The sequence below is a fragment of the Mycetomoellerius zeteki genome, unplaced genomic scaffold (genome assembly GCF_001594055.1).
Source record: "Mycetomoellerius zeteki isolate Tzet28-1 unplaced genomic scaffold, Tzet1.0 scaffold174, whole genome shotgun sequence".
Classification (NCBI taxonomy): Eukaryota; Metazoa; Arthropoda; class Insecta; order Hymenoptera; family Formicidae; genus Mycetomoellerius; species Mycetomoellerius zeteki.
In genome coordinates this window covers 3,332,555-3,359,513 of record NW_017256696.1, presented here as the reverse complement: position 1 = coordinate 3,359,513, position 26,959 = coordinate 3,332,555, and the positions used below count along the sequence as shown (strand labels likewise).

General features: G+C 33.3%; 2 protein-coding genes across 13 annotated transcripts in view; one reads left to right on the top strand and one right to left on the bottom strand.

Moving 5' to 3' along the window:
* The window catches only part of LOC108721548 (coiled-coil domain-containing protein AGAP005037), a 242,315-nt gene that overhangs the window by 132,348 nt on the left and 83,008 nt on the right, over positions 1-26,959 (top strand). For 11 of the 12 annotated variants that reach the window (XM_018446153.1, XM_018446154.1, XM_018446157.1 and 8 more), the window contains exons 4-7: positions 2,924-2,950; positions 4,472-4,643; positions 4,776-4,974; positions 5,305-5,500. In XM_018446153.1, the coding sequence (XP_018301655.1) occupies positions 2,924-2,950; positions 4,472-4,643; positions 4,776-4,974; positions 5,305-5,500 (594 nt within the window). The remainder of the gene's footprint in view (positions 1-2,923; positions 2,951-4,471; positions 4,644-4,775; positions 4,975-5,304; positions 5,501-26,959) is intronic. The other variant, XM_018446147.1, reaches the window with a different exon arrangement.
* Positions 7,371-26,959, bottom strand: part of LOC108721549 (uncharacterized) — a 27,696-nt gene continuing 8,107 nt past the window's right edge. Inside the window, exons 3-8 of the mRNA XM_018446158.1 lie at positions 22,621-22,726; positions 19,512-19,726; positions 12,466-12,565; positions 11,674-11,888; positions 10,377-10,736; positions 7,371-8,255 (exon numbers count right to left, since the gene is read on the bottom strand). Coding sequence (XP_018301660.1) covers positions 7,869-8,255; positions 10,377-10,736; positions 11,674-11,888; positions 12,466-12,565; positions 19,512-19,726; positions 22,621-22,726 — 1,383 coding nt within the window. The 3' untranslated portion in view covers positions 7,371-7,868. The remainder of the gene's footprint in view (positions 8,256-10,376; positions 10,737-11,673; positions 11,889-12,465; positions 12,566-19,511; positions 19,727-22,620; positions 22,727-26,959) is intronic.

The window sequence follows — 26,959 nt, the reverse complement described above, 5'->3', positions numbered from 1 at the left end:
AATTATATTAATAAACATCTAATATTCTTCGACTTCCTCTTTATATAGACTGTATAATATTAGTAATTTCAACAAACCAAATATATATCATTATTTACAATATTGTATAAAATTTGTATTGTAAACATTTAATATGTACATACCTGATGATCGTTAAACTAATTCGTAATTATTTGTCAAACTAACTCGCGTAAAAACTTACAAATTTATAAATTTATTTTTATCGCTTCAGAAGATAATGTAGATTTATATTAAGCTGATCAATTCCGCGAATGAATTTCTATTTGCTGTTTATTTATTTTGAACATCATTAGTTGCAATTAGTAATTTAGATACCGTTAAATCTCACGCTTCATACGACGCGCTCAAAAGATCTAAAGATCATGGCACTCGTGTTAGACGGATGTTGCACGATCGATTAGCTCTTGGTACGTGATTATTGAACATCCTCAGGGTGTCTCTGCGGTTTGTAGGAGATAATCGAACTCGGAGCGCAGGTGGTGCACATTCGAGATAGCGAACATGCGAGCGTTACGTCATCATGTCTCCAGCTTTGCTATTAGTTGGCGACCCGTTCGGTTCATAGCATACTCTGTTGCGATACGACGCGACGTGGTTACGCGAATAAAATAATTAACAATAAATGTATAAAGTTTCTTGATTTTTATTTTTCTTTAATTGATTTTTTGAAGTCTAAAAATTTAGGTAAATATACGAAAATAATTTTGTTAGACTATCACAATAATTATGTAGAAAATTTAAACATGATGAGTAATGCTGCAAAAAGTTTTGTCATTCAAACAACTTGAGCAAAATCTTACATAATTATTTTCAACTTTGAAATTATTTTCAGATCTGTAGCTTGCTAAATTTTAGATCTTCAGTAAAATTGTTAATTTTTTCGTGCTTTCTATCTCTACATAATCTAAGATTATAATATATAGCATATTGTTATTGTATTTTTAGAAAATATTAATTAATTATATTAATTGCATTGCTCGCGAAATAATTATTTGTTATAAATACGATAACGTTGTACCTATATTTGACATGAATCTATATGTTGAAAATGCGGGTCAAAGAGCCAGTAATCATGTCCACGATAAAAGCAAGCAAGCAAGCTCAGTAATCTCGCTTTTTTCCTTACATTATATATATATATACATATATATATAAATATATATATATAAATATATGTATCTCTATTCCTATACTTCTGGTTAGCTTGTCGCGCACAATGACCCTAACCCTTCGTTATAGTTATGCATTCACGTGTAATGGGTGCTCAGTTTTTCCCTTCTCTCTCTCTCTCTCTATATATATATATATATCCTTTTTTATTCCTCTTGTCTTTCCTATCTTTTAATCTCTTATCTGAAAGAGTTGCCAACATCGTTCCAGGTATTTAACACATGTCCCGTTCTCGAACGTGAATTGCGTATGTAAATGTTGCATATCATAAGCACTGACCTCGCAGTTCTCGTAACCTTTTACAACGAATGCGATAATGTAGCTGCGTAACAAATCAATGTGTCGGAAATAAGGAGTACCTTCGCACAATTGCATTTTTTTTACATAACGTATACGTATTTTTACACACGCCCAGGAAATAACGGGAAATTTCATACAAGGGACAAGATTGTAATTCAAACTCACTGCGAGTATTTATTTTTAAACACAGCTGCTATTAATTGCTTTTGTATGTAGCATCTCCTAACGGAAATGACGAAAATCAGCGTTTTTCTGATACGTTCAAATATACTGCATTTATACTGTTTTATTCTATTTACATATTATATTGAATTTAGCAAATATGTATATTTAATTATCTGTATATTTTCGTTATCACGCTCTCACGTTAAAAATGACACAAATAAAAAAATGTGATTTTCGAGTTATTACCATGAACAAATTAAGTAATTATCCTAAATGATATATAAATATTACTTTATCAGTTATCAAAAGTGAACTAATTTAACTTCATAAAAAATTTTCAAAATTATCGCAATTAAAAAAGGATGGTTCTTTAAGAGATATGAAATGAAAACGACAAAAATGACATCTGATTACGTTAGAAATATATTGTTTTTATCGATATTATTTGATTAGTCAATAATTTCTGTTGAATTGAAAAATATAATTTTTTTCTTTTCTTTTTTGAGAAACTTAATTGTTTGAGTTGTATCACTTTCGAAGTAAGAAAGCGATATTTAAATATAGAAAAGATACGATAGGCGAGAGATACTCCATATTTCTATCTGGATTCATAAGTATATATATGTACCTTCTCTTTTATTTGTTAACTATATTTAACAAACTACATAATCGCATATCTCTAAAATCACTGTGTATAAGCCATGAAAAACGTTTGAAAACACTACCCAAGTGCCTCTGATTATTTTATCTTTGTTAGACGTCGATGTTAAATAAGGATAAAATGATACTCGAAGGTACTCGGGTAGTGTTTTTGAACGCACCTAAAGAGGAAATTAATATTTTAGGATATAATTGCCGATTTACAAAGCGTGAGTTTAGAAGTAACGTTAGAAGTAACGATTCGATCATCGCGAACACTTTGGCGTGCGCCTCGAAAACTGAAAAACGATTCGTGGAACATGTTCCTATTACGAGCAGGAAGCTGCTGTCTATGTATCGCAGTATTTGCAGCCGCAATTTACGCTCGAGTTACACGACCGACCTGTCAACGAAGAGCAACTCTATCGCCAGTGATCGGTGCTTCTCTTACTCGATCCCTTCCTCGAAACGATTGTTTCCAGTTAATTGTCGGTTTTTCCGTTTTTCTTTTTCTCTTTCTTCCTCGTTCTCCTTTTTTCCTCCTTTTTCTATCCTGCAATGTATCACACATCTAACTGGTTTTTACTTTGTGTGTGTGTTTCCGTGTTACCTGCCGTGCCGCCGACAGATGGGGACCAAGTCTCGCCAGAGAAAGGTAATTTTTTTTAATTTTCATGTTTTTCACGCAAGATTGCCTGCGGAATCAGTTCTTTTTCTTTCTTTTTTTTTTTTCGTCAACGTGCATGTCGGCATGCTGACACGATCGTTTTTCTCTGAGTGGTATCTACATAATCCTCGAGTTTTAACCGTGTGTCTAATTACTCGCTCGGAAAATATCTTTGTGAATGTATTCACAGCGGCAGGTAATAAAATTCTGATTGACATCCTGTTCAGCACACTTTATTCGAGAGACATCCTGGAAATGATCTTAGGACGTTCAGAGGACTTAGAAATGTCTTCTGATCGTCTTAGGATGTTCCTTGGAAGTTTGTGCTACATGGAATAACTGATAATGAGTTACATCGATGAAATAGATTAGAAGGATTCGTTTTTTTAAATGCTTGATTGTGAGTCTTATTTGATATATCGGTTATTTAAATGCGCTATATTTTTACAATAATCATATATAGGTCATCTATAATAATGATAATAGTATAAAATGTTCAGTAAGATTTATTACAAAATAATCAAGCGCTTTTACATACAAATCACGCTAAATTTGCAATTCCGTACGCAGTTCACACAAATGCTTACAATTTTCTGCCATTATCGATTGGCAAATCAATTTGTAAGTATGTTCGAATATTAATCAGCGTAAATCGATATAGACTAATGCTAATTCGGTTTTATTAGACTTGAGTTAGATACATACAGGAATGTTGTTTCTGAACACATTAACCCGTACAGCACGGAAACCTTTCAGAGGTATTTCAGAAATAGTTCCTCTGATGAATTGAAACATCTCAAAAACAGTATAAAATGATTCTGCTCTGAGGCAACTCTGGAATAACAAAATATCCGCGATGCTTGCATTTGAAACTTTATAAAAAGTTTACTGAAAAAATCTTATCGAAAAATATCTTCAACCTTTCTGAAATATTGCCGGAAGGTTATTGAAACGGCTGACCTCTTTGAAATATGTCAGAGATGTTGCTGTAAATTTATTAAAATAAATTAAAAATCTCAGGAATATCAGATCCTTTAAATCTCAGAAATATATTCTTGAATTAATTTTTATACAATTCTAAACGAAACTGTACTTTCAAAATACATTTTATTTACTATATCTTGACGTTCAATTTTAGGGGCTTTAAATTCTTATTTTTTACTTACGAGAAATAAAAGCTCCGCCGCGTTTATTTAATGGCGCGCGGCGATGCTATTGCTCTTCAAGTTTATTACGTGTGAAAGATTTCAGAAACATTTCTGTTGTAATATTTTATATGACATTGCAGAATTCTTTCAGAATTGTTGCACATGAAACGTGAAAGGTTGAAATGATTTTACAACTTTTCTGAAGGTTCTTTGCAACAATCGGTGCTGTATGGGAAGTGACTCGTATAATTTCTTATTCACGAATGCCACTGATAAGCGATTCATGATACAATAATAGGATCGTAAATAAACTCGCGGATCATAAATGAATCGAAACTTTACCGAATTCGCGTGCTTTCAGTCGCCTCTTCCGCGCGGCTATCCACCCCCGTCTTCGACGATGCTTTTCGATGACGACCCGGGCATCATGTCTGAGGTGGAGACCTCTAGCACGGGATTTCGTCGAGGGGGCAAGCAAAGAAGCAGCCTACCCGTCGTACGAACGCCCAGCAAGACTTTGGAGCGACCACTAGGTAATTTGTGATATATATTGAACATAGAAAGAATACTCTCTAAATCTGAATCACTGGATAATTACTGACATCAGTCCTAAATATGCCAGTGGTAATCAGTGCATGAAACGAATGCATTTCTGTACTTTTTAGGACTGGTGTTCCTGCAGTACAGAAACGAGACAAAAAGAGCATTGCTGCCGAACGAAATTACCAGTATAGACACTGTCAAGGCTCTTTTCGTCAGAAGCTTTCCGAAACAACTCACTATGGAATACCTGGACAGTCCTCACGTAAAAGTTTATATACACGATAGCAACAAGGACATGTTCTACGAACTCGAAGATCTAAGGTAACACTCTTATACCGTTATAAATATATTTTGTTGAATTCTACCTTTTATTCTCAAATACTCAAATAATATTTCAAAGAACGTAGTCTGTTGCTAAAAATATTTTACTTTTCAAACAATTCAAACAACTATTTTTTATTTATAACAAAATCTGTTACAAATATTCGCCATTGCGATGTTTTAGAAGCTTTGCATAGAGTTGTTTAATTCCAATTTATTTAATTTTCATTATGATAATATACGAAAAGAACGTATTTCGATGATGAATTTTAATAAAGGAACAATGATTGCGTTGCAGCGCAACATAAAAGTGATCGTTTTGGTTTTTAGATCACACCTGAGAGATATCAGGGATCGCAGCGTCCTGAGACTTTTCGAGAGTGCCGATGGAGTGACGGGGATGCCGGGGCCCATGGGGGTGCCGGGTGGCGGTGGCGGTCTGCCTCCCCATTGGGAAGATCAGAGCTACTTCAGCGAACCGGAATTTGACAGCGAATATCAGCATCAGCACATTCACAAGAGCAAGGTAAGTGCGAGTTAACGAGCCTCCATCCTTAGTTCGTCGCTTTTATCCTCCTTCTTCGAAGACGAAATTGGTTAGTTAGATATTTTTTTTACTCAGTTTTTTACGTAATATAGCCTGCGTTATAACGCAATATTACATTGAAAAGATATTCTCTTTAGTCCATCATGCAAAATAGGATTACGAAAACTTGATAATTATATTTAAGTATATGATTTACTCGATGGAGCTACAATGGAATATTCTTTGTTAATTGAATATATAAGAGAATATTATAGAATAGTTTTAAAATATTTACTTCATTAGAGAGGCAATTTTTTCGTTTAATTTTGCATTTTATATTATATCTATAAAGAATATATTTTGTATTATATCCGGAGGAATATAAGTATAAAGGTCATCATAAGATGTTCTTTTTTATTTGATAAAAATAAATAATTTGTACTTTTTTAATGTATTTTACATCTATAAAGAACGTACTTTTCATAATTATCTCCGGAGAGATATAAAGGACATCATAAGATATTCTTTTTTATTTGAAAATGAATAATAAATTATACTCTTTTCTAACCTGAACGTTGAATTAACTGACAAAGATACAACTATTTTTTTTAAAAAAAGTACCGCGTGTCTATAGAAATATTTTTTAAGATTTATTAATTAGGAGAGAGTATCATGTATAGAATATGTATTGTCAATAATGTTAGGAGATGTACTGTTTTGTGTTAGAAAATTTTTAAGGAATCAAAGAACATAATGCAACGGTTCATAAAAGTTTATTCGGCATACATCACATGTACACAAAATACATATACATCATTAGGGCTAAGTCTTGAGCTTAAGCAACTTACGAGGTGTACGTTACTGATCGATCAAGGCGATTTCTGTCGCGCAGTTAAGTTTCCCTTCTCGCCGAGGTCAATCGATCAGTACACACCTTAAAATCGTGAATGAGTATTTTGTTAAAAGCGATCATTGCTATTCCTGATCAGTTTTTTGAACTTACAATATAATACTGTCCTTCTACTACGTCAATCGTCCTTCATTCCATTAATAAACATTTTTTTAATTAATAAAATTCTACCTGCTTGTACGAATTATCGCGATGTTTAGCGCATATTTTTGTTAGAGAAATTTTCAGCTACTTGTGAAAGTAAATTTGTAAAAATGCTATTTGTAAAAATATTAACGAAGGTTTCAACCGACTTGTATGCTTTTGTATAAAAATATCGATGTGGATTTATAACACCGTAGTTGAAAACCCACATAATGTTAAATTCGCATATGTTGATGTTTATATCACCATCAATTGCGGTGTTTATATAATTTTTCTATATTAATGTTAATATAAACATTAATATGGTGTAGAATTAACAAGGTTTTCAACCATGATATTAAATCCACACTTATATTTTTTAGAGTATATATTATAGATCGACTAAAATCTTCGTTAATTATATTTTTACAAGTAGTATTTTTATAAATTTACTTTTACAAGTCGAAAGTTTTCCTAAGAGTGCAGAAATAAATTTATTAGGATTCTAATATCTTGAAACAAGATTTCACAAGATTTTTATAAGTTAATTATTAATATTTCTGCTAACGAGGGTAACGATTGTTTCTTGTCACAATTGACCTCGTACTCGCCCTCACCGTACTGGAAGCTTCAGACTTAATTGTCATACAGTTAATCGATTAGAAATTGCAAATAAATACGACCGGCAAGATGTTTTGTCAAGCGCAATTTTTTTCATGGCAATATTGTTTGCATCTTCGAATATATTCGTAACATTTACGAAGATACAGTAAACGAATAAATATTCTGCTACATTATCTAAGCACGAGAAAAAAAGATTCAATGGACAACGGGGAGAAAAAATCGGAAGATTGCGTGACAAACATCTTCGCCCGTAACAACTAAAGATACTCGGCGATCTAAAACATGGCGTGGGATACCTGGGAACATTTCGTTCTCGAGAGATCGTCATCTTTCGTCGACCGTGATGTCGAAGGTTTGCATGGTTATTCGGCGCGATACGGTGCGATACTTTAAAAAATATCGGTGTAGATTTAATGTTATGCGGTGTTTGTATAATTCTTACTGTGTTGGTATTAACATTAACACTAACATGATGTGAATTTAATAGGATTCAATAGCCATGGGTTTTTAATCCACACCATGATGGTGTTGATATATAAACACCAGAGTAATTCACCATGTTGGTGTTAATATTAACGCGGTGAGAATTATATGGACACATATTTTTTAGGATGAAGCCTTCCGAGTGGCTTGATAAATTCGGCGAAAATTTACACGACGTCCCGTAATGTCGTCTTCGCGCGCGATTTGCCGCGTCGTCTCATTGGTTGATTAAAACGCTTTACACGCCGGTATTGCTGGCAAGTATAACGCGCCGGAATAAAGCTTCTTGGACACTGATCTCCAGCCTATGACCAACGCCTTCCCGAACGGCTCATCGGCGCATCCGTCGCAGAGGTCCATCACTTGTCTGACCTCGGCTTCGGCGGGTTCCCGTACGTCTTCCTCCTCATCCTTCTCGTTTGTTCCCTTCGTCAACTGGAGTCCATAACCCTTCAATCCCGTGAAATAATCGTCGTCCAAGTCTTGAGGAATGGAGTATCCGTCATCGAGGATTGATCCATCGCCTAATTGCAACAATCCTCTCTTCTTCTTGTCGGCGTCGCGTTTTCCTAATGTTTTATTGTTCATGACCTCCGTTCTTGGCACGAAAGATACCTGAAAATTCGAGAAACGTGAGACACATGAAGCGTAACGCTATTAGTTGCGCAAATAGAAACTTACAGCATAGAGCATATATTGCTCCTTTTGCTCATTTTATGTAGAAACGCAAAAGAAAAAAAGTTAGACTTATTTCCTGAAGCGATTTTCAGCGAGGTTTCTTGGAAGAAATTTAAATCGTATTCAATTAAAAAAATCAGTCTATTACACGTAAAGCTAAAGTAATATGAAATTGTCAGAATGTTTTGAACTGAAATTTATTGGAAAGAGTACGAGAGTTACTCAGCGTGAAACAGATATTTTTGAAGCGATACAATGAAAAATCTTAGGATCCTCGTACAGGCAAGTGAAATGCATTCGCTGAGATTATTTCCACTCTAATTCTCCGAAAGTCTTTTAATTTCTTACGTTAAATAGGTTGGAAACTGCTAGGAAACTTACAGTTTAACATTCGCTGAGAAAAATTCTTTCCAGATTACTTCACGAACGAGTATTGATGTTTGAAGTATCAAAATCATCTAATTAAGACGAACAGTTTTGCGGGTTGAAGTAACACCAGGAAAATTAAATGTGTAAACGAAAAACACGAGATAGATAAAAAGCTAAGGATTTTGGAAAATATTCCATTAACACATTTATCACTAGATAAAAACAGATACCGACACGTGAAAGACTTAATCCAGACTTAAAGGGATCCTAAACTAATACCGACAATTGCAGATCGCCAAATTTTCCGAATTGGCTTTATATATCACCAAATCCTTTTACACAATAAAAGTATGTGCACCAAAAAAGTATCGGTTAACTAAATTTGACGAGAAAATCGGAGAAAAAGTTAAAAATTCACTTTATTTCAGCTCTTACAGCTGTCACCTTAAGTTATAATTCCCTTAGTGCAGGAATTCTGTAGGTCGTACGTACCAATGATACTTTCCCCGGAAGCATATGACATGCACAAACAATCCTGAGCTTGCGAAATTGTGATCGAAGGCCTAACAAAAAAGATTTTCCAAACTTTCGCTTCACGCGTTTGGTACAGATAAACAACGGCAAACAGCACGAAAATTGTGTATCAAATATGTGACGGGTATTGCTAGAGATGACGCTGGAATATGTTATATAAGGACAGACGTATGCGTTTAAGTGAGACAGAACGATATATAATATAATGTAAGAAATAAATCAAAGATGTCATTATTATCGAATTTGGAATTAAAAAAGTCTACACTCGACCTCGATCAAGTTCGGCATTTGGTTTAGGATCCCCTTAAGGCCTTCTGTAATCCTTAATGATGCTATTATTGAATGACTGTTGTTAGTAAAGAACTTTTCTTATTCTGTACAAAAAGTATGATAAAATTGTCCAGCTAGCTAGGGAGATGTTGTTGAATTCAACAGGACAATTTCACCGTTATTTTTGTTATAGAATAAGTAAGTTTTTTACTAACGACAATTATTCAATAATGACAGAACTTTAGTAAAGAACTTCTCTTATTCCGTAACAAAAAGTAGCGGTAAAATTGTCCTAAACTCAATAACATCTTACTGTAGAACACTTTTATCGCTATTTTTTTGTTACAGAATAACCTAATACAAAATACCTAAGTCCTTTACTAATGTCAATCATTCAATAATAACATCATTAAGGCCCGTTTTCATAATACATGATTTTTTAAAAGTTTGCAAAAGATTCATGAATGAATTTCATTGATGAATCTCTTGGTAATCTTTAAGTAAGCTAACCATATATTGTGAAAACAGACTTAAGGCTTACAAAGAAGGCTCCTAAGTTCGAATTAATCTTTCGCGTGTCGGTATCTGATTTTATTTACAAATGTAGAACTAAACACGTTAATAAAACATCTCTTAAAATCTCGTGCTTTTCGCGTTTACATACACTAAAAAAATTACATACATTTTTTCAGTGTACATTTTATTCTTTCCTTGTTATCTCAACTCGTGGAACAATCGTTTCGTTTTAATTAGCTGATTTTAGTATTTTAAACATCTGTATTCAGTTAAGAAAATTTCAAGTTTACGACAATTTTGTCATCATTTTGTTATTAACAAATAACATTATTATTTATAAAAACAAAATAGGTCCTTAATCGCGCTCACCTTGCTATCGGAAGTATTAGTTTCCTTCGAAGATTTCTCGGTGTCTCTCTTCACGATTGATTTCTCGGACTCAGTCAGACTCAACATCACCGTCTCGTTCTTGATGTCCCGTTTTTTGGACTCATTCTTCTCTCTTTTGAAAAGATTATGATAAGGCCCATCCGCGAAGATCGACGACGGTCTAGGAGCTGCGGGCAACCGTTGCTGCGACGGCAGCGCGGGGAAGGGTGTCGTGAAAATGTCGAGGTTCAAGGGCGGGAGCGGCTGTGGGGGTGATTCCGGGACCGGCGGTAATACCGGATGACGGATCGTCAGGCCGTTTTGTACGATCTGAATCGGTGCCCCTGGATTGATCCTCACCTGGAACGTCGTTCGCACGCATGAAACATTTATGCTCAATTGAGCGTGGCGAAGCGTAGGAGAAATAATACTTTGAACGAGGGGTCTCAAGTGGGACGTACGTCCTACATTTAAGAGGCATCGCGACAAGACGTGTGAAAAATGATCGCATGGAAAGGACGATTTTGCTGAAGTATTTAAAAATGTAACATAAATGAGTGAAGGAGTACAATTCACTGTTAAATTCATAATATCAAATTGTGTATCCAATTTGAGTTGTTTTAATTATTTCCGTAGGTTGTCACTACTTCTTTTCAATACGTCATTAATTTAATTAAAACAATGAATAATTTAATTTGAGAAAATGTATTAAATTTGATTAAAATTTAGTTTGTTATTTACTAAATGTATATGTTAATATGTTGTTTACGTCGGAACCGAATACAGGAATGGATTAATTTATATTTTGGCACACACGGAAGTTACTGCCATTAAAACAACTCACAGAATTAAATTACTATTGCTCCTTTGATATAATAGTGTAGTTCAAGCAAATTGTGCGCTAATTATATGTTGGTTTCAAATTTAGCTAAATATAGATCTGAAAATATTTTTGTTGGACTATCAAAATTATGTAGAACATTCAAGCTGATTACTAAAATGTCAAAACTTTATGCGGCATTGCTCACTACACTTGAGAAATTATTTTAATAATTCGTGTATAAAATTAGTGTCTACCGAAATTTTTAGATACTTCAACAAAATCGTTCTTTCCATGCGTGAAAGCATTTAACAGAACGTTCTAATTTTTCGGATGCTCCCTCGGACATTCTTTAGATGCCTCCGTGTCTCGTTTCCGGTGACGCTAATCAGGGGACGGAAGGTAATTAGCTTGATGATACGGAAGCACACACGCGGGCGCTCTCGAGTGTAACGAAGTGAGAAAACGTGATTATACTTGTGTATTGATCTGTCCTCCAGTGAGGTAGGGATGCAGTGGCAAGGGAGGTCCGGTTACAGGCGGCAGCATGGTGGTTCTCGGCATGTTATTACTGGTGTCGTGTTCGTAATGATGGGCGTGATGGTGCTTGTGATCTTTGTGCGCCTTGCCAGCGGTCAGGGCAACGTTGTAGAGCTGTACCATCGTCAGTTCTCCTAAATAGCCACCGGAACCTGGAAGAGAGTAGACGTTAGTCAGCAGAAGCGCGTCACGACGATAAATCACCGTCACGATGTCGTTTGCATAATTCGATGTACAACAATTAATTCCACTACATGGAAGAACGGTTTTACTGAAATACCTATCTAAAAATTAGATATAGAAAATAATTTTATCTGAACCATCAAAATAATTGTGTAGGATATTCAAACTGGTTGCTACACTGAAAGAAAAGTGCTTGATATGTGTGACTATAATTGCTAAAATAATTATGGTTAAGACCTCTTTTTGTTTTTATAGTTATTACTGCTATAATATTAGTAATAATAATTATACTTATAATTCTATCAAAAAAATATAATTAGCACTGAAAATGACTGTAAATTATAGTTATATTGTGATAATTACAATCATTTTTGCTCTCAGTGTAGAATGTTAAAATCTTTTGCACCATCGTCATCAATCTAGCTAAATTTTTAGATACTTCAGCAAAACCATTCCTTCCGTATATTGAAACGATCGTACTATCAATAATCGAAATTCGATAATTGTAATTCTTTCATTTCTAAGTGATTAATATAAAATTCTTACCTGGTGGCGCGCCTTTGCCTTCCAAGAAACCGCCACCCAGCTGTCGTTGTTCCTGTCCCGAAATGGCGATTCCGCCGCCTTTGATAACATGCCCGACTAACTGAAGAAAGCACGATAATATAAATTTTCTCGCATATCTGATTAATCCAAATATATAAAAATATATCTCTATAAATCGCTCTTTTTTTATTCGCTAGATTAAACGACGCGTAAAATTAATCTGAAATGCAGTCTAGCCTAATGCTCCCTTAATTGATTGCTAGAAGAAAACCCGAAAAAAACCAACGATATAAGCCACTGATGCAAATACAATGGAAACTCCGGATTGTGTGTCTCCTGTGTACGATATAACAGTGGATAGATTGCACGTCCGCAGTCGAGCGACGTTATATGGAAATTTAAATTGGTTTCTGTCCTTTTTTATTTGAAAAGTAACCTGGGTATCCTCGGATGAGAATATCGCGATATGGAATTCTATACCTTTCCATTTCCGTTTATTCTATTTCGTTGCCATTCTTTTCCGTTTCATTTTTGTCCGCAATCTAAATACAGGAAACCGCCGCGCCGTCTTGACAATCTTCATTTTTATCCGTGTTTTAGAACTTTACGGCGAATGCGTCTTGCACTTGATTGCGAATCTCGCATTTCAAATTGTTGACAATTACATAATTATGTGATAATCGCATAATAATTTTATTAATTTAATGACGCATTGATAAAACGTATTGCGCTTTGAGGTAAATAACTATGTTTCTCTTAATCCTCCGCAGCTGACGTGGATCTACTGGACTCATTCCAATTATATTCTTTATATTACATACATCTGTAAATTTGAATTATTATTATTAAAATAAACTTAATATTTACGTACAAACATCTTTACACACACATACACACACACACACATACATATATATATATAAAAGTTTATTTCTCTCTCTTAAAATATCTCGTTAAAAAGCTATTTGATAATATAATAGAGAATGTTGAAAAATAATTCTAAACTTTCCACATTTTTTGAAAATCTAGAATAGTAAAAAAAAAAACAGATTGCAAACGGAGGGTTAAATAGATTTCACATACCCAGCATCACTAATTATGCTACAATTTTTGACGTCAGCTTTGGAGGATTAATCATTGCAATGCACATTAGAAAATACGTGTTGTACAGTATGACACGTTTATAAGATGCACAGGTAAATTCCTGTGCGTTATATTATACAAATGGGTGGGCGACTATGCAAAGTGTTATAATATTCAAAAAATACGCATTAAGTCGACAAAATAGCGGCACATTCGCGAACGTGATTCGTATACGAAGGAAAGTACCGAAAGCTCGTTCGCCCGAAGAATTCTTGGCGCGTCTAACATAAACGATAATGGAGACAACTACAACATGGATCCTTATGAAATTACAAAAGGATATTTTCCTGCGAAACAAGGTAGCAGCCTCCTCTTGCCGTAGAACGTTACTTCTTTTTTTACACTTGTATTTATAATTGTAACAAAAATCCAAAAATAATTTAGAACCCTGTATTTTTGAACGGAGTAACACGCCAGTACGAGTATCTAATTCAAGAATTCACGATGATTGTATTAGTATCCTAGGCTAAAATAATATTTTTCGCAATAAATTATTCACAATTTTTAAGATGTTATTAGCATCAAATTATTAATATCCTTCTAAGATGCTTATTAGCATCAATATTATTAAATTGCTTGTCAATTTAATTTAATTGTGATATAACTAGTTCCGTTTATGATTGTATTTTTAAGATTGAAAATAATTTCGGCACGCAGTTTGCAGAATTGGATATAAATTCACATCGAAATATTTAAACACTAAGGTGCGAAAATAGAATTATTTCTCGTAATTGATTTATTCTCGTCGTTCTAATTTCGAATTATAATTATATTAATATTATTCACCACTTTATTAAAATTTTTTTTAACACAGCATATGCAGACGCAGATAAAAATTGACTTCGTTAATTTTAACGATAAAAATCGAGTTGAAAGCAGCATTATATCACGAAAATATCTAAGGTATTATAAGATGAATATATAATATATAATATAATAAATCTATATATTCGTCGCTGCGTTTCCTTGTATCTCAAAGTAATTATTATTATTAATTAATCACAGCTTTATTGCAAGTGTTTTTAAAGCCGCGATTAATTAATTATTACACCGAGAAAAAGCAACGACGCGAATAATATAGTAAATTTACTATAATCATCTTATAATACTTTAAATATTTTCACAGCGTAATTAAATTGGCTGTCCAGGACAGCCCGTCCTTCGGTAATCTTGATGCTCGCGGCGTATATAATGAATTGTAATTGCATTCGTTTTATTTAAATTCTCACCGGACATTTTACAAAATATTGAATATTTCGAGATGGTAACGTAAATCCATTGTCCTTGATGTATGCGACGTCTGTTTACAACGCGGCGCGTGGCGCGTTGTTTACGCAAGAGGTAACCGCGCAATCATTCGTACGACGACACTCGAACAAACGGGAAGTCTTCGTAAGTCGCTCCACATTACTCGTTGAAACGCGAACGTTCCCTATGAGTAATTAGCGATCGTTCACCAGCGCTGCCAATTAACTCTCGCGCTTAACGTCTCGTGAACGACAGCTACTTGTAAAATATTATCTCACGCGATCTTTTCTTTTGAAGTAGCAATATTAAATATCCGAACGGAGTTTCCTCATGATTATATGGAGAGTTCGAAGTAATAAACTGATTGTAGGATCAAATATGGTTCGAGTATATGAGGTAATATCGAGATTTTAGTGATAACATTTTATATTTTGCGAACTGATTGAACAAGCGAGAATAGCTGGTTTTAGGAGATAGCAATAAAAAAAGAAACGGCGTATTGTAACTTTATTATTCTCATTTTTTCTCGCGTTGAGCGACGTGTACAATGAGATTTTAAAATGTGAAATTTAAACCTTAAACCTTAAACTGTAAGAAATTAACCAGTCATTGTCGATTATTCTCTTCACATTCGACTGTGAGTAGTCAATTTTTTACGGCTTAAAGCTTAGATTTTATGCCTTGAAATCTCATTGTAGATGCCATTTCACCCGCCTATTGCGATGTAATAAAATACGTGTGTAAAGGTAAGTGCCGTTTAAAGTGTCGCACGATCATTGTATTCCGATAATTAGGTGCGCGCGCGATCTTAATTAACCGTGCCTTCGCGAGTGAATGTGAGTGCAACAAGAAAACTTGAGAGAGAGAGAGAGAAGAATGTGGAGAATGTCTGGAAGACATCAGGCGATGTCGAAGAAACCATGGGGTGAATAAAATTTATTATTATTTTATTTAATAAAAGTTGAAATAGTCATCTGTAATCCTTTAATCAACGAAATTTATAATATATAAGTTTCTTTATAATATTAAGTTACGATATTACAAGTATCGAGTACATTATAATTTTGAATAAATGTTAATTATTTTCCCCGCTATATAGTTTGAGTATATTTATATTTTACGGTTCGAGAAAGCATGTAACAATTTCGTTGCTACGCATCGTATCAATAAGTGACAGATTATCTTTAATTTGAAGTAGTAGATTTATGAAAAATATAATGAGATATAGGTATTACCTATATGTATTATAAATCGATAGGGTAAGAATAAAATACATCTCACAAATTCATGTTTTAAAATGGATGGAAGTTAGGCAAGTAAAAATTAAAATTTTTAAAACTAAAAAATAAAAATTAAACAGTGATTATTTATGTCCGGAAAATTGTCCGATTTATTATGTAAAAATGCATTTTTACATCAAACTTAGAAGGACTTTCACGAAAACATCACCTCAGCGTTTTTATTATCGAAATAATTTTATTATCGAATACAAAGCGTGACAACCGTGACATGTAAATTATAGTATATTTTTATTATTTCTCTCGAAAGAATTTAGTTCCCCGTGGAATTCAATTTTGCATGAAAATTCTTGAATTATCATTTTACACGGAATATAACATCGCATTCAACTCGAAAAAAACGCAATCTTTTAATAGATAGGTTTTTGCCGTTTATAATTATGTTTAAAATATACTACATAAAATATTTTGCGAGATTTCCTTGTGCACTTTTTAAAATTATTTGTAAAATTGATACACTTTTCCGGTACATGTACGTTACGTAGTGTAAAATATAAATTCGCGTACTACTTATCGTACTTATCTATGAAAAATTAAATTTATCTTAAAATTTCAGAGCAAAATTTTGCAAGGAACAATTTGACTACAATGAATATTTCAAATACAAAATACAATTATACGGAGAGTAATACAATTAAATGAAATTCATTATTCGATCCATATATTTACACACACACACACACTTATATTATCTTTTTAACAGAGATACACCCAGTGGAGTATATATTATATTAAAACTCATTTTAAAATTGAGTTAATCTTACTTAGTTTCATTTACCGCAAGGAAACCGAGGAAATTATATAAAATCGGAAAATACGAACTTCGTAGTAAAATTATTAGTGCATAATTTTTTCCGTGTCGCAGTAGTAAAGCTACGTTTACGGTCAGACGCACGTTTTCTGCTCAGAAATAGTCACGCCGCAACGTGTATTAATGAAAGCACTTTCCACGGTTAATTAATTTCGTATTCGTTTCGTGCGCGCAATTTTATCGCCGTTGACATTCGCGCCATAAGTTCATCGTATACCTAATACCGCGCTATAATTAGCAATGCTTGATTACAAGCATATCACATTTCCCGATTTGTAATTTATAGTCAAAACTATTAATTAAGTCAATTTTTATTTCGTCCGCACATGCTGTATTAAAAAAAAGTTTTAGTAAAATGTAAAAAATATGTGGGTGATCCAAGTCAAACCGGTACTTTTATTCTTATGTTCATGAGAATAAAAGTCCCGGTTTAACTTGAATCCACGTAATACTAATACGATAATGATCCAGTATTTATTAGAAAAATAATTTTTTTATTTTTATTAGCATTATTTGTTAAAAAAAAGTTATTTTTAAGAATTGTGTAGCAAATGCTAAATTTATAATCGGATAACTTTTTATTTCTATAATTAAGATAAAGTTCTGTCCGACTAGCTCCGATTTCGATGGAAAAAGCGTCAGTTTACTACATTAAAATGAAAGCTTTAAAAAGGATTTTAGTGACTCTTATGGAAAAGCCATTTTTAAATAAAATAGAATTAGTTAGTATTTATATTAATTGGAGAAGGAGAGAGTTTGTGGAATGAACCTCGCTTTGCGTGAAAAGTTACAACGCTTGAATCTCATCTCACCGTTGTTCATTAAAAAGTATTAACAAATGAAGTTGACAATATATAAAAGTGAATTTTATTTTATAATTTAAATTTTATATGAAAAATTGTAAACCTATGGAACCTTGCTTCGCGTTGTGAAATGTATGCATGAACGCAGTGCGTTTTATCCCCCTCTTCGGACGAGTTCCACCACCGAAAAAATAGATACATACTCATTCCACTATTTTATTTAAAAAATAGCTTTTCCGTAAAATTCGTTAAAAATTCCTTTAATCGCTTTCATTTTAATCCGAAATGAAGCTTTTCACAGTTCCAGCGAAATTGGAGATAGTTTATTTTCGGAACTTCACCAGAGTGTTTCTGAGTTTCATTAGAAAAATTAATCATGATGCGTCCGATATACTGGTCTCTTTTTACAAGCAAAAATATAGTTCATGAGAGCAAAATTGAAAAAAATTAAAAAGTGCGCTTTAATTAAAGTCAAATGATGTTTGCGTGAGTAGGACGGCGACTATTTCAGTCGTGAAAGGACGACAAAACACGAGTTAGTGATTAGCGGTATGATTGTAAAAGTCGATTCTAGGGCGAGAGACAGCCGGTGCAATCTTTCTTATTAGAATACCGAGGACAATGCGCCATGATTGCACCGTCATTGTCGGACTTGCCGTTTGACCCAAATTTACCACGGCACGAGAAGTGAAATCTCAAGAGATCGACGCGTTTTCTTACGCATTATCAGCAATTGTAATTCCGAAGTCCTGAAATTGGGGGGGGGGGTTAATGCTGGACGATCTCGTAACAAGTTCTGGGAATAACGTAACAACTTCGTTCAACGATTCTATCGAATTCGTGTTAGAATATAGTTGGGTCCATGTCGTTACAAGTTACGAGAACACGTTCTCAGTAAATGAGAGGCAAATGGCTTTTTCTCAGCGCGGCCAAAATTACGTATTTTCGACGAAAGTTTTGAAGTTTTCGAAGTACTAAGCCACGTGTAAACATAAGTGGGCCAGGAGAAACTTCGGAAATAGCATATAGTGCGATGCAGAACCGACGATTTTAAATTTGGAGAAAAGCTCTTCATTCGACTCAAATTATTGTTTACCAATCTGGACTTTATAGGAAAATTGATTATCCTTATCATATTTTTCAATATCTCTACACATCTATTTATTTCTTTTTATACGGAAACATCAGATCTGAGAATAATTTTGTTTGAACTATCAAAATAATATCTAGCCTATCAAAGGTAAGTGAGTTGCTTAAAATAGTCTAAAAAATTCATTTTTATAGTTACATTTTTGTAATAGTGTATATGTATGTAGTTCAATTTATATTATTTATACTTTCGCAATAGAAAAAATGTAAAAATAATGAACTTCAAGACTGAACTTTTTATTTTCTTTTTCAAAACAAAATTTTTAAGATTATGTATGGGGCGTTATGACTACCTACTTACTTAACATTTTTATTGTCCAATAAAATTATTTTTAGATCTGTATATACTAAAATTTTTAGATACTTTAGTAAAACCTTTTCGCGTGTATCAATTTATTTATCTACTCTCTAAAACTTTTTAAGTGAATCTTGCTCTTAAAGACTGAAAATTAAGCCTCTCTTTTTCAAGACTAACTCAATTTTCTCTCTTTAAAATGAGATTCCACTATGAAGAATTTAGAGTGTCCCTATCTCTCTATAAATGTTTTAAGAAAAGAAGCGATAGTGTCAAAAGCAGAATAAAATCGTGCTTACCCTGTTGTTGAACCCGCGACCTACGCGCTCGTCGTTGACCCAGATCTGCCATTCCCCGGTGCGACCGTTCCAGCTTGTGCAAGAGTGGTACCACTTATTAAGTCTCAGCGGATAATTCAATCTGTATAAATTGTGACCGTTGACGTTAAGCATGTAGTATGAACTCCTTGGTGTGTTTGCGACCCACGACAGTATCCCCCGTGGTTGGTCGCCAACTGAAAGTCGAGGGTGTAAATTATCCTGTCCGCGACGCGGAAAGAGGGAAACGGTTTTCCTGCTCGCAAGTAGAATAGATGTAACATTCCTATTAAGGATGGTAACCGTCGAGAATACTAGCAGTTGTACATACAGATGTATACGAGATTCTGACAGTTTCATTCACGGAAACACGTTTCATGTTTTCGGACTTTTTCGTTCCAGAACAGACGGGTGAAGAAATATTAAATACCTTGTTATTTGTACTTTACACATTATTTCGAATTAATACTTAATTTAAGAGAGAGAGATATTAACGTTAAATATTATATTTTAAATCTTTAATCAATGCTAATATCAATTTTAACGTATAATATTTATATTTTAAGCAATGAAAAAATTGAACAAAAAGGTCAAAAATTTAAATCCCAAATTAGATGACTTTTATATTTTATTATTTATATTTTATATAAATAATAAAATAATTTCCATGTAATATCTATATTTCATTATAATATTTTTTAATTATAAATATAATCATCTTTTTTTATTTTACATTTTCAAAATTAATATCAAATTTTGGGTTATCGTTTGTATAACAAATTTACAGTTTATTCTACTGTTATGTGAATAATTTTAGTTCGACGCAGTTTTAAAAAGTTTAATAGTTTTTCAATAATTAATTAAAGAATTAATTAAAATTAATTAAAATTAAGTTGTTTTGCAAAATTTCTATAAATAATAATTATTTAATTTTTGTCGCGGTATTTTTCGTATAAGTCTAAAAAATGATTTGTGGATTAAATATTAAAGGTACTTTTACTTCTCACAATGGTACATTTCCAGTATACCTATTGATTCTGGAGGCCGAGAAGCGTTTTTAGATATATGCGAAGGTAGGAACTTATTGTTGGTGTATTTATGACACCGCGCATATCCACCTATTGTCACGAATGCCTGCGCCTAAGAAAAAAGAAAAAAACACCTAGCGTATGTGTGGAACTTTCTACCGGCACAAAAAAGCCACAAACCGCACGGAACCTTTCTAAACTGCATATTGAAAACATAGCTGGAAAAAGGCATTGTTCGTACGCGAATAATAATGCATACGGGCGTAAATCGATTACGACAACATGAGGAACGGCATGATTATAACAGCTAATCACTAATCTGCGGAAAGAGAGAGCATTGCGTAAGAATCGATTATGCAACTGAATTATGAGACCGTTAATGTGTCGCGTATGATGTGTTTGGAGATTATACTATATTTTAAATTAAATTTCTTTCGATATTTACAATAAATTATTTGCAGTATTGCATAATCCAGATTTAGTAGAAACATTTTAATAAAACTTCATATCAAATTTGCTGAGAGCATTTTGATAAAACTTTATTTCACATTTATTACATGTGAAAACAATTGCTGTCGTATTAAAGAACATTATTATATACATATGATGAATCAATAAGTGCACGTATGAGTTTACTAAACTTTAGGTTAGCGAAAAGTGGATCCATTATCGATATTTACGTGCTAAACTTCGTAATTTTTAAAATTTTGTTAAAAAATATCCTGTAATTTTAATGGAAAGATAATTTTTTCTACTCCATGAATAAAAAAAATATTATTTATAATAATTTTGGAAAATATAATTAGCAAAGCTGTTGAAAACCGTCGCTGTTTGTTTTTCATATATAATACATAAATATCATGAATATCGCACGTTCATTTTTGTAAGTACTGACAATAGAATGCACCAGTTTATTTGCAAGTTTATTATTTGCTTAGCCACATTTTCCGCTGTGTTAGTAAACAATATATCAATTACGAGAAACTAGGTCAAAAGTAAATTAGTGCACATTGTAAAATTCATTAATCAAACAACTTGCGCTATAATTTAAGGAGCGCGAATTTTGAGTTTTTATGATGATAACAAATTTCTAATGTAAAAAGAAAAGTCTTGGTTATCCAATATAATAGAAAAAAGAGTATATCATAAAATCATTGTGAATTTGTTTTTGTTTTTCTTACAAGAGAACCACGTCAAGTGTCAAATTCTGATTTTAATGAAACTTTGTATACATATAGAAATATATAAATATATGACTTTTTAGAAAATATTAGTGGGGACTAATAAACTGTTTTGAAAGGTGAAATAATCCTTTATGTATAAATCGGTTTTTAATTTTTTTTTTTATTATATTTCATAAATTCAAGATTCCTCATATATTAAAGATTTTTCCTATCTCTGAACAGCATATATATATAAAGAAAATCCAGAGAAGCGGCTTAGTGTTTTTTATTCTATTGAAGTGAACTCCAATGTTCACGATACGTTGGCATTTAACGATATATCAAGACGCGGAGATAACCCACAAATCTTGCATAGCTTTTTTGAAGAAAATGAAAGCTTAAAAAGAACTATTTAAAATATTAAAAAATATTTATACAAAAATTTTATAATAAATAATCTTTATATATGCATATAAATACTATAATATATTTTTTAAAAATAATTTTGAAAATAATTATTTTTTTAATACATTATAGAGTGAATAAATAAAGGTGATTTTTATTATAAAACTTTTATATAGAGCATTTCTTGATAGCTTAAATAGTTTTTTATATATAACAAAAAAACTAACTGTTTTATAAATGACTTTATACCTTAAAACCCTTTATTAGCCCCAACTGATATATTCTAAATTTATCTACATTATTGAGTGTTACTAACATCGAAAGTTAATATCGCATCACAATAAATTCGCTATGTTTGTAACACCGTTACGCGATAACGTGCGATATTACTTTCAGTGGTACACGCAGTGAACTTTCGCTTTCACATTCGATATATCGAGCGATGATAAAAGGTGAAAGGAGAAAGAACGCGTTCATATTTTGGCTCGTACTCACCTGCATAAGAGAACAAGGGATGATCGTTCGAGTGATTATGGAATTTCGTCCACATGCAGAGGGTGAACTCCTTCATGTTTGGCAGATCCATCTTGTAATGGATGTACTGCAAGATGAAAAAAGTATATACATACACATATGCGCAATCTCTAAAACTTTTAAAGTGAATCTTACTCTGAAGAGTGAAATCTCACACTTAAAGATTGAAAGTTGAGCCATTCGTTTCCAAGACTGGCTCAATTTTTATTCTTTAGAGTGAGATTCTATTCCAACGAATTTAGAGAGAGATATGTATAATATTATACACTCTAAATTTTTCTTGGAGTGAACTCTCACTTTGAAAGAGTGAAAATACAACCACTTTTGAAAAAGATTGAAAATATTCCGCTCTTTGTAAAAAAAATATATTTTCACTCTCTTACACTTTTAAATCTATAGTGTCAAATTTAACCTAATGCGAGTCGCCATTGCTCCTACTCAATTATATCGTTATTTTATACTAAAACAATAGTTATATTTGATACTATGCAGTATCAAATTGACACGATATAGTGTCAAATTTAATTATCGTTTTAGTATAAAATAACAATATATTTAGTAGGAGCAGTGGCGACTCTCATTAGGTTAACACTATGGATTTAACAGTGTGGAGTGAAATTTCACTCCAAGAAGTTTACAGTGCATATATATATAATATGTATATATATATAGGTATATATAGTATATATCGTTAGATCGCATCAGTAAGCAACGCTCGGCTGACGTTGATTTCGTGTGTCTATCGCGATCCGAATTGTCAATGCACCCAGCGGCGCGCCGCTGAAGATTAATGCGCCCCACGCGATTTAATCGCTGGAATGTGTACTCTACCGCGCGTGCATCACTTGCATTATACTGGCCTTACATTATTAATCGGCATCGATCTCTACGACTCGCGTTTAAATGAACGTTAGGTAAACGCAACGCAAGCGAGCACGTTCCCGCGGGTGTAATCGAGCGAACGTAATCGAACAATCGTGGCATACGAGTGCAACTGTTGTTCAATTCGACGTGGATGATTAGAGTTTGATGAGAATCTGAGTTACATCTGCATCGCCAGACTATCTGCCGAATTGTTGCCAAATATAAAAATCATTTTGTTCGCATAGTGGAAAAAGAAATTACCGTAATAGAATGAAAAAGAAACTTTCTATATGATACATAATGCGACATAAATGCAATTGCGTAGATTTTCCTTTAATTTGATGCACACAGAATTACAATGATCATCGCACGCCCCTAAATTGGTCGATTATATTGGTTGTTTATGTGGTACATCGATCGATTGAAATTTATGTATGAACAGTGTTCCACTTTGAGGCATACCTATATACGAATTGATATATTGATGAACAGGGCATACACTGTCTTAGGTGGTGAAATTGCTTCGTGCAGAATTATGGTATAATATAATTAACAAGCAAATATCGCGTATCTAATCTCCTATACTATTTCGATATAAAAACACAAATAACGATGAACCAAAAATTAATGACTTTTGTTTTTCTAGGAATATAAGGTTTGTTCGCGTCGCAAGATCCAACATGCTCCTACCATAGCTCCTACTCACTTTATCAAGTGCGTTGGAGTGAGTAAGAGCTATAGTAGGAGCATATTGGAATATTTTGGAGCATGCGACGCGAACAAACCTATAGCGAATAAAAATGCAGCATTCTTTTAAATAAGAAATAATTGAAAATATCTATTGCAAGTCATACTTATTAGAAGGAAAAATTATATTTCCAGCTTTTCTACTTGCACGTTCATTTGCATTTTTATCTTATTATTATCCTTTTTTTATTATTGAGAAATCACAATTTTCGTCTATTATTTCTTCAGCAGGGATATAATGGGTATATTATATAACGTATATACACTGAAATGGGATTATGCTGTTTTTTAACATTTATGACAAAATTATTGGAATTTATGCGGAATATCCGTGTTTTAATTTTATTCCCAAAGAGTTTTCTCAGACTGCGTTTTTCTTACAATTTTTAAACTGATTTTTTTTCTTATGAACAAATATTTCGCTTTGCGATACGTTGAATATACTGAGGATTAGCGTATACTTTGTACCTGAGGCAGTGAAATTACTTTCTGCAAAGAATTATGGTATTATAATTGAGTAAATATCGTGCTTAGACTGCAATCCTTCCTGATACGAATTTAATAAGCACGAGTGAAAATACATTTTATTTTTTAAGAATTTAATAATAATAATTACAATATATTATGTGTAAATGAGACAAAAATTGAAAATATCTGTGCGCTATATAAGAGTTGCAAGTCGTTTAGGAAAACATATTTCTAGTTTTACGATTTTTTATTTGCATATTTATACGTTTATTTGCATTCTTATTTTACCATTATTTCTTTTTTATTTAAAAAAAATCATTTTTTCAGTAGGTATAGGGATACAATCTATATAGTGGAAAGAGTTATGTTTTTCTGAAAGTTCCACGGCAAAATTATTATTTATATAGTTTATGTGGGATTTCCGCATTTCGATTTCATTCTCAAACAGCCGATTCTTAGATCGCGTTTTTCTTACAGATTTTAAACCGATCTTTCCTCAAGTGTTATTATTACTCACGTCCTTTTTAAAGCGAGATAGACACATTAATAAGAATGTCTGCTTTTTATCGGCGATTGCATGAGCTCGCGGTTAATCGATTACGCGTTGTCGACGCGAGAGTGGCGTAGAGCCGCTTCTTGCGTTCGTAGTTTTTATCTGAGGGGAACGGGAGAACTCGCTGTGTGCAGAATGGATTTAGCCAAAAGCGGCCGCAAAATCACAACGGCGACGACCACGATCGAGATTGCACCGGCATACGTCCAGTTCCTTTTACGGTCGTCAGCTCGCATAAACTTCCCCGCGCGTTATATCAGAGCACTATAGAAATAGCGCGTCACCGCGTGTTGCGTTAGCCGGCACTTGACAGGCAATGTTTCAGCCGGCTTCTAAGAGGAGACCGTAAATTTGACGGGCGGGATGAAATATTCAATCGTGTACCCGGCGATACTACTCGCTCAATTTCCCTGCTGTTTGCGTTAAGATGATTTGTACCTGCAATTCCCGTGACTTATCGACATGGCGAATTATAACGTCACGCGATCGGTCTTGCGAGTTTCTCCATTAGTAACTATAGAGTTATTAATATCCGAATAGAAAATGTCGTGTGACATTATGTGATTAAGCATGTATTACTGCTATTAGACACATGTTTCAAATGTTTCAATTAACTCTCCGGAACTGACGCCAAATTTGATACATATTTTTAAATTTCCAATTCTAGTCACTTTTTGCAGAAACTACTTGAAACATCTATAAACATCTATTTTTCACACATCCAGTAACTGTGTTTAAAGATGTTTAAAGATAGATGTTTAAAGATGCTTCAAGTACATAGTTTCTGCAAAAAGTGATTAGAATTGGAAATTTAAAAATATGTGTAAGATATTTTTAATATATTGATTAAAAAGCATTAATTATATAATTTCAAGGAATCAAAATGACATAACTCGTGTACAAATGAATGAATACTAAGTTTATTTTAATGGAATAATTCACATAAAGAAATTTGAACTGTTTGACATTTTTGTGTAAAGTAATAGTAAATTCAAATGTAATAATTATTTATTGTAACATTTCTTTACAAAGAGAGCTGAATTATTTCTACTCGTCAAAATCTTTATTAACTAAACAATCGCTGCATAGTGAATCTCATGGACCCTCGTCAGCTCCGAAGAGTTAAGTAATGACGACATTTATGTATGTACATTAATTTATTTGGACGAACGTTTCTCATTAGTGTAGTGGATCGCTCAAATAAGAACACCGAAAACAAGTCGCCTTAAATAGCGATCTCGCGTTTATCACCACGGTATTTCCTATATACGAAAGTACTTCCGCTGTAATTTAAGATCGATTTGTTTTGCCTCCGCATTTAGCTCCGCTGCCACTTTTAGCGAAAACGTATCGACGTTTTGCCTAGTGTCGTTCTCGATTTTCTCCGTGTGATAAATTCGCAAATCGCGTTTCCACGAATTGGCAGTCGTGCTTAATATCCCGCCTGGCATTATCGACCGTCACGAGAGGCGTCAGCGCGGCCGTTAATTGTGATGGGGAATGAAGCTGATGAGCGATCGGGTGATAGGCGTCCTGCCTCAGAGAAAATGATCGCCGTATTAACGATTGTAGAAAGTCGCACTGGCAGGCCTTTGTTCCGGTCGCCTTTGGATCCATTTACAATTCGCGATTTCGCGTCAGTCTCTTTTCTCTTTGCACTTGCTTTGC